The sequence below is a fragment of the Pagrus major genome, chromosome 18, assembly GCF_040436345.1.
Source record: "Pagrus major chromosome 18, Pma_NU_1.0".
In the NCBI taxonomy this organism is placed as follows: domain Eukaryota; kingdom Metazoa; phylum Chordata; class Actinopteri; order Spariformes; family Sparidae; genus Pagrus; species Pagrus major.
In genome coordinates this window covers 27167073-27176119 of record NC_133232.1, presented here as the reverse complement: position 1 = coordinate 27176119, position 9047 = coordinate 27167073, and the positions used below count along the sequence as shown (strand labels likewise).

General features: G+C 42.1%; 1 protein-coding gene across 2 annotated transcripts; it reads right to left on the bottom strand.

The window, feature by feature from the left end:
• Positions 1-1238: 1238 nt before the first annotated feature.
• Positions 1239-8980, bottom strand: eef1g (eukaryotic translation elongation factor 1 gamma). 2 transcript variants are annotated; one of them, XM_073486390.1, is made up of 10 exons: positions 8954-8980; positions 7887-8045; positions 7642-7705; positions 6584-6726; positions 6249-6392; positions 5976-6105; positions 5234-5438; positions 4112-4284; positions 2198-2322; positions 1239-1610 (listed from the first exon to the last, which is right to left on the bottom strand). In XM_073486390.1, the coding sequence occupies exons 1-10, from the start codon at positions 8963-8965 to the stop codon at positions 1452-1454; spliced, it is 1314 nt and encodes a 437-aa protein (XP_073342491.1). In that variant the 5' UTR covers positions 8966-8980; the 3' UTR covers positions 1239-1451. The 2 variants fall into 2 exon arrangements, with proteins under 2 accessions (XP_073342491.1, XP_073342492.1); XM_073486391.1 differs by lacking the exon at positions 8954-8980 and adding an exon at positions 8366-8383.
• Between the last annotated feature and the right edge of the window lie 67 nt (positions 8981-9047).

Genomic DNA, 9047 nt, shown 5'->3' with positions numbered 1-9047 from the left:
CGACTGAATCCATAAATGTTATTCCCCTAATTCGAAATCATTTCTTCTTAAATGATACAAACTTGCAGAAGTGCCCCACGAAACATGCCATTTCTGCATTTGAGTGGGGTGTGGTCAAACCATACAACGGGTATTTATATCAGTGTGACACATAGATGAGTCATTCAGAAGAAATACACTCACAATTCACTTTATGTATGAACATGCATTTATAAAATTAAATTGTAACTAAATGAGCATTTCAACAAAGTCTAAATATTTTGCAGTTTGAAGTTTGTCAGGCTTCTCTCATTTCATCAGTTTGGATTTTATGTGCATTTATAAAATGAACATGTAAGTGGATTTAAACTTAAAGGCTTTTGGTTACATACAAGATAAACTACAGTTGTCTGACTTCACTCAGTGGAACGAAATGAAAAGGTTTTTTTTTAATGACTCGTGGCATTATGGATTTTCTTTTACAGGTTTTGTTTCAGGCTTCCTCTTATTGTGGAAGCAAAAGCAGTATCCTCAAAGAAACCCGTAGTTTAAAACAGACATAATTCTCATCTAAGTTTGAGAAAACCACAGAGTCATTTTCTCTCTGTTGGATGCTCTCCATTCAAAAAGCCCAACAGCTGTTAAATGTCAGGTCTTTGCCTGCCCTCTGCAGGGATAAAGGAACACTGCACCCTATGTTAAACACAGAGCTATTTGTAAGTAATAAACAGCTGCTCCTTTGGGAACTAATTTAAGTGTTGTATACTCAAGTGTTCCCAGTGGGGACACATGCTAAATTTATTAACCCAGTCACACAAAATAAAAATGGAACACCAAGCCTAGGATACCTTACAGTAACTTGATACCAAGCTGAGAAGCAGTTTCTCTGACCTCTTCTGGTTGAAAATGTGAACTTAAGACATCTAACCACACCCAGCATCACTATTGGGTGTGGTCAAAAGTGTGCATTGTTGTACTCCGAGTGTCACGTAAACATGTCCATATCTTTGTGGCAAAGTTTTCACTTCTACTTTTGACTAGAGGTAAAAAAAAAAAGCAAGAATTTCAACTGCCATTACATTTCTCTGCAAATATGTTTATTGATCACAGAGCTGCCCAACTTAAAGTCTTCATTTTGTCTCTGTTCTGGGTGACACTCCAGGAAAAGATGTTGGAAATAAAATACCATTATAGATGGTGTTAAAACATTTGTTTTGAGTGGTAACCAAACAAATTAAAGTCAGACCAAACACATCAAATCCCATAGATGGCATTGTGGAAAATGCTTTATTTCGCAGGTCAAAACAACAAAACCCAGTTTGGGGCCACTGAGAAAATTCACTCGTCTTCAAACACTGTCATTTTTGAGTCATTCTTGCAGTAAAGTAAGCACGTGGTGGCTGAAAGTCCATAGGTTTTAAGTGCTGGAAAGCAGAAGCGCAGAGTGCTTTGTTCACTGCCCCAGTGTCCTCTCACTTGAAGACCTTGCCCTGGTTCACAGCTTTACCCACATGCTTGAATTCTCCTTCCCAGGCGAAGTACTCCTTTACCATGGTCTTGCACTCCTCGCTGTCTGGATCCAGTTTGCGCCAGTCGTATGATTCGTAGTCGATCTGCCAGTCGGGACACAGCTAGGACCGGAGTAAACACAATACGTTATTTAGATGCGAGTGATTTACCTTCAAGGTTTGATGAACTGATAACTACCGCAACTGATTATCAGATGAAAGATTATCCTATAGAGAATACTTGGACCATCACAGTGTGCACTGAAATGCAGACAATTAAAGTTGTGCTGTGTATGACGAATGTTTTAAGAAACATTTACTCAAACACCATCCAAGTACAGCAGCACTGACACCCATCAACCTACAACATCCAATTCTTAAATTCTAGACCTTGCATATCGTTTGTGCCCACAGCATGAACCAGCCTTTTCCTCACTGACACCGAGATGACTGGGATGAATATGGTCTCAGGTTTCTCTACCCCTGTGAGATTAAGACTTTGTGCCATGATTGGACACTGCCTTGCCAAATGACAGGGGACTGTCCACTAAATCGAGATGAAAACTAAAACTTTGGTTCCCTTTGTTTCATAAAGACATGAATGACTGCCCTGACCACTTTGTCAAAAAATAGGCAGTAAATGCTTGAGTGTGGGGGTGTTGTCAATTCTGAACATTTAAGGAAAATGTGTTAACCCCTTGAATACTTACAGTGAAGGCCAGATCCTGTCCTCTGAAGACCCAGATGCCAGAGATGCTGCCGTCGTTGTTGCCGCCAAACAAGAGGACACTGGCAAAGGCATTCTTTCTGAGTTTGTCCAGGCGCTGGAACATACCTGTGAAGAGCAGACATCATTTTATCAATCAATAGAAACAAGAAGTCCCAACAGAATGTAACATCAATTGTTTCAGACACACTAACCAGTGCTGTCATACGTTTATCACTATTGTTTAAAAAAAAACCAAAAAACTTCATGATTCGATTTTTTTTTTCTTTTTTTTTATGTGCCCACAGCATGAACCAGCCTTTTTCTCACTGACACCGAGATGACTGGGATGAATATGGTCTCAAGTTTCTCTTCCCCTGTCAGATTAAGACTTGGTGCCATAATTGGACACTGCCTTGCCCAAAGACAGGGGACTTCTGTTTTCTCTAAAGAGGGGTGATTACCAATTTAAGTACTGTCTAGTTTCTGCTTAACAACTTTGGAGAAGCAGCTGCTGAGGTGTTTAAAATAAACACCTCAGACAAGCACTGGCTTGAGGGGAACCAAATCATATTCACTTGCACGCTAGTCACACAACGTGACTTTCAAAAGTCGCTAGATTGCTGTATAGTTCACAAAAGCTTCTGTCTTGTAAATTGGTTCAGTCATTATGAGTCATTATGATTGCACACTAAATAGCGTCAGGGGGTCAAATTACAAGGTCTTTCACCAGGAGGAATTCCAGGCGAGTCCGTCAGGCCTCCGAACTATGTTTAGTCACAAAAACTCATGTGATGAGATAAGAGAAATGGGTATTCAAAGTTTTTTGCTTATTTCGCTGCAAATCGGCACACAAAGAAAAGTGAGTGAGTGAAAGGATAGGGATATGCCTCATCAGTAACCATTGTTCTGCAGCAAGAGTTTGAAGTAAATTTATTAGCAATGAAACATAGCTGTCCGCTCGTTATTGTGGTTCAGCAAGGAGGACATGGTTAAGAATACTGAAAAGCTTGTGCGTATGGCAATATATTCTGATAGAAACTACAGTATACTGCCCCCTCCACACAAATAGATGCATAAAGAATGGGTTCAGAAAACTACTGCACATGGCAGCAGAGAAGTGGCTGCTCGTTGAACAGCTCTCCCTCATGCATCCAGATATTTAGTCTGCTTGATATCTTTCAGACGTCTGCGATACGTCGCTGAGCTCTTAGATCACGTCTTTGAACAGTTCACACTTAGTGAATTGAGTGCCGATGACACCGCTTTGTCTCTGATCTGGGGGCTTTTTTTTCCTGCTATTCAAAAACTTTTGGTGAGAAGAAAATCAGGGCTACAATCCTGTAGTGATCTTTTTCGACTGCTCTACACTGAAATATGGGCCAGAGCCACTTCAGCTGATTAAAAGAGAAAAGTTTGACACGAAACAATCACACACTAGACCTATGGGAGAGGTCTACCAAGTCTAACACATAATGCATTATTTAAAATGGAGGTACATGATGTACACGACTATTAAAAAAAAATAGAAGGGCTTTTCAGTGTACTCAATCACTTGGCTCCTCTAATCTACTTTCAAGGCCACGTGATTGTTTTTCCTAAAGGCCTACAAACTCTTGTGATCACAGCTTTCAAATATAGGGACAAACTAGCATCGTCAGACCATGTGAACCAACCTGTACAAAACTTGTGCCATCAAATTAACCAGAAAATTGCCATACGTGAAGGACCAAGGCCAGAATCACAATCACTTTCTTTCCAACCACAGAGTCCCCATATTGTTGTAGATAACAAATTGGTAGGACTGACAAAAAAATGACATGTGCCTACACGATTTATTTAAATATACGTTACAACCCCTCAAGTTATTCTTTCACAGATCAAGGTGCTGGGTAAAGTGGCAGTTGCTGAGTCTCACCTGTGATCAGGTTGCAGCTCTTGAAGGTCTGTTCGAGCTCCTCTGGGTATTTGTACTGGCAGTACCAGATTGAGTACCCCTCACGGTCAAAGTGCTCCCAGAAGTGGGGAATGGCTACTGTCAAGGTGTCCTCGTTGGAATACTTTCTCTTGAACTCGTCCATGACAAATGTACTAAAGAGAAAAAGGGAGAAATATTAAGTCATATAGATCTGTCAGTACAGACAAAGACGAGGTATGGAAAAATAGGCAAGTGACCGTGAACAATTGCAGTCTGCCACCTTAAAGCCCACATTATAGGAGTGACAAAGTAAAAAAAAAACACTCTACATGCTACAGAAAACATACAGAACCTAGCCCAGCTTACAGAGATGGGTTTTCATACCCATAATATTTAGTTTCATAGTTATTTTCAATGTGCCCACAGCATGAACCAGCCTTGTACTCACTAAAACAGAGATGACTGGGATGAATATGGTCTCAAGTTTTTCTTCCCCCGTCAGATTAAGACTTAGTGCCATAATTGGACACTGCCTTGCCCAAAGACAGGGGACTGCCTGTGTCTTCCCAAACAGGGGAGCTTCATGATTTTGTAAAGGCCCAATGCCAAATGCACGATACATGTTCAATCTGAGGACTACATGCACTGTGTCTCTACGTCTCCTCACAAGGATGTGGAACGGGCTCATTAGGTGGGTGTGTCAGGTGTTAACACCACAGATATTACATATATAAACCTCACTGTATTATAAGGGAGGTGCACATAATGGACAACAGGGTGTTCAACGCACCACCATTTCCATTTAAACAAATATTTTGTTTTGTTAGGGGCTTAGCGTGCCCATGGTCTGCAGACGACACAGCCTTTACTGTGAGTGATTAAATGGTCAATACACCATTGAATTCTTCAAGTGCTCCATGGAAATTCAATCGTCTCCACCCACTAATTAGCACCCCTTTCAAGTAGAGGGCATGTACTCAGGGAAATAATCAGCTGAAGTAATTGGCTCCAATAAAAACTTGCAACTACTTAATGGCCATCCTTGGTCAATGTGGATTTAAAAACCTAAAAATTGTCAGCTAAAATTTGTGGAAAAAAAAAAAAAGTACACCATCTTTCTACCTCTTTGGCAGATGTGCAAAGGGGTCCTTGGCTTTGGGCTCAGCAGCCAAAGCAGCATCACAGTCGTCCATCTCTTCTTCTGGGGCGGGCTTCTTCTCTTCCTTCTTCTTTTCTTTCTTCTCCTGGGGCTTGGCTGCCTCCTTTCCTCCCTTCTCCTTCTTAGGAGGGGCCTCTTTCTTGGGCTGCATCTCGGCAAACTTCTTGGCTGGAGGAACAGAACAAAACAAAAACATGTTTTCTGTTAAATGTTCAATGATCCAACTTTGGTTTTCCACTCTGGAACCAATCTCTGGCAAGGATTTTGGAGACAATTGTGAAATATTGCAAGAAATTTGACATTCGTACCCATAATAAATAGTTTGAATTTTAATGTGCCCACAGCATGAACCAGCCTTTTACTCACTAAAACAGAGATGACTGGGATGAATATGGTCTCAAGTTTCTCTTCCCCTGTCAGATTAAGACTTAGTGCCATAATTGGACACTGCCTTGCCCAAAGACAGGGGACTGCCTGTGTCTTCCCAAACAGGGGCGTTTCATGATTGTTGTACAGGCCCAATGCCAATGGGGAATTGGCAATAACTTAGCATAGCTATTCAATTGCATGTTGTTTTAGACACTTAAAAAGAACAAATTCAAAATAATAAAGAAGTGTCTAATTTCATCCTTAAAAATGATATCCTCCAGCAACCAGCGGTGCGCTCAGTATGCATGTCTTCTGGTCTCTTTGCTGGGGACTCACCATCAAACTGGGCCATCTTTTCACACAGCTTAACCTCCCCAAGGACAGTCTTGAACTGGGGCTGGTTGACACAGGTAACAAACCAGCGAGTCACGTTGGGGTAAGGCTGACGGAAAGAAGGCTCAAGGACCTACAGAGGACAGAAAGTTGTTAAGGGCTTTGTGGAGAGCAACTTGACTCAAATATCATGACAGAGATCAAGTGTTGTTCCAAGAAAAACAGAGCTTTATGCATGTATGATTTATTTAAGCTGTGTGAGACAGTCGATCGAACCTGTTTGTAGAGCCAGATCATGGAGCAGGCTACGCTGATGTCAGCAAGGCTGAGCCTCTCCCCCACCAGGAAGGTACGGGTGGTCAGGTGTTGGTTTAGTACTGTAAGGGCCCTCTTCACGTCCTCCTTGGCCTGCTCTGTGGCCTGGACAGACACAAACAGAAGAATGACTATGCAGTATTACACAATATATACTTCAATGCATGGTCAAGTGCCAGGTCTCATGTACAGGGTGCTGCACTCTGGCTAACTGAAACTGGCAGCAACCTTCCACCACAGCTACCAAATAATACTTTTAAGTCTTTAGCTTGACGGGAAAATGCCGAGATGCAAACCTGCTTGTTGAACTGCATGATTCCCAGAGTGGGGAAGACCCATGCGCTGGCAGGAGGGATGATCTCTGAGTCAGCGAAGCTCACCCACTGCAGCACCTGGGCTGCAGCCTGGGGAGTGGCTCCACGCAGGGCATCATTGCTCACTGTAGTGGAAAGATGGAAAGTATTTCTTTTAAGCAATCAATAAGATCTCCAGTCATAAATGCTAAAAAATTATATCACCAATACGCCTCACAATATGATTTGACAATATTGTATAGCCAATAAAGTAGTTTTTTTGTGGCATTAACAACTGTATTTCAGTATTACTGTACGCCCTTTTCAAAAAGCATGCTGACAGTTACAAGTGCAGACTTGTAACTGTCTGATGCAATACTGCCTTCAGTGCAACAGACACTTCAAACATTTAACTTGTCAATCAGGTAGAACCAATAATGCGCATACCATTTAGGTGTGCAGGGACCCATGTGCTGCACATGCTCACGTTTGGCCAACCAGCACACCCAAATGAAATATAGCCTTATAGCCCCTCTCCACTGTGAAGAATCAAAATTTCTGCTTTGAAAATTGACAAAGACAGACATTAGATAGTGACCTGCAAGTGTACCAATTTGATAATGATTTACCAGTGACAAGAAAAAAATCCCAAACTAACAGCTGTACTGTAGTTCTTATTAACATCAGTACAGTAAAGTCAGCATTTTTTTAATACTGTGCCCACAGCATGAACCAGCCTTTTACTCACTAAAACAGAGACGACTGGGATGAATATGGTCTCAAATTCCTCTTCCCCTGTCAGATTAAGACTTGGTGCCATGATTGGACACTGCCTTGCCCAATGACAGGGGACCACTCATTTTCCACAGAGGGAGGGAGGGAAGGATTCCTGATTGACACCACCACAAGTGTTCATGGAAAACTGTTAAACCTAGTGAGATTTACTCTACTTCCTTTAAGACTTAAGGTAAAACTATAAATATTGACCTTTTCAATGACTAACCAAATTGACCGTGCATAAAAACTTAAGTAATCATTTAGTTAGTAAATATTAAACTTACGGTAGTAAGCAATGGCATTACTCTCAAACAGACAGAGGCCGTCATCTCCCTGATAGGCGGGTACCTGAAGAAGATGGCAGATTTTAAGATTTCATCACATTTAGCATGCTTTTATTATGCAGTGCATGATGAAATATGTTGCCGTGGTCAAAGAGCTCTTCTACTCTACATTTTACTTGCAGTAACCGATTACCTACATTGATGACACAGAAACAAGACCTACAGTCCGAACCATTTGCACTCACCTTGCCCAGAGGGAAGTTGTTGAGGAAGGCAGGAGTACGGTTTGTCTGCCCGAAGGTGAAGGCAGGGGGGTTGCTGGCGACTTTCAGGCGAGCACCACTGTACTGGGCTGCAATCTGGGCCTTGAAGGCCCGCCAGTTCTCTGGATACGTGTACAGAGTCTGGAAAGAGGGGAAACGAAAAAGACCAAATTATTCAACCATCAAACAGGAAACATCTCATTTTAACACATGTGAGACATTTTTAGCAAGCACGTGAGCAAAAACTCAACATCTAAATGGGATGAGCTTGTGGCAATAGCTCACCACTGTTAAACAAAATCATACAACTGACTCTGTAAAACAGTTGTCTTCCTATAAATACAGCAACCCATCTAGGGAAAGACAGTTTCAGCAATTAAAGCCACAAATCCAGCTAGCACGAGTTAAACTCAGTTTTGCAGTATCATAAAAATGATGCTTTCCAATTCAGGATGCTCTACCATTTACATGGATTGTACACGAATGAGACTACAACGAAGCTGGAGGGTTGTTCGATAAACCATATGCCAAAAATCAAGTCTAGCTGTGCTTTGTACGCCAAGTAAAGGCAAATTCAGTTATATTCACGTGGCTTTTTACTTGCTTTAAATGCTAACGCTAGCTAACACTACCGGCACTACAACCACATAGTCTTCATGGACATCGTTTTAGACTGTTATGCCAAACACTGGTTACACTTAGCACTACGTAAACAGGATACAGGTACCACCGCTTAACGAAAACTTTCATAATTGAGACAATAAGTTTCCACAGCTTGAAATAGCAAAGGTAACGTGGCACAAGCCTGGGCCAGCAGAGGGGCGTCATTCAGCGAATGCTACGTCAGGATAGCAAGAGCTAACATCAGCTACAATGAACACTGAATTAAACTGTTTGTAAATAAACCCCGCAGCAGCTACAGAACAGGTCGAGGGACGGGTTTGCGAGCAAAGCTGGTCAGCACGAGGGCAGATGGGCCTGATTTTCGGCGGATTGTGCCGGGAATGTACAGGAAAACGCATTTTGAGCCATCTCTCCATCTTACTCACCCCTGCCGCCATCTTCAGGACGAGAGAAAGAAAGAACGAGGGCGCGCTGACGTATTTACGCCCACAAGACGTGCGCGCCCTTTGCATTTCCGCG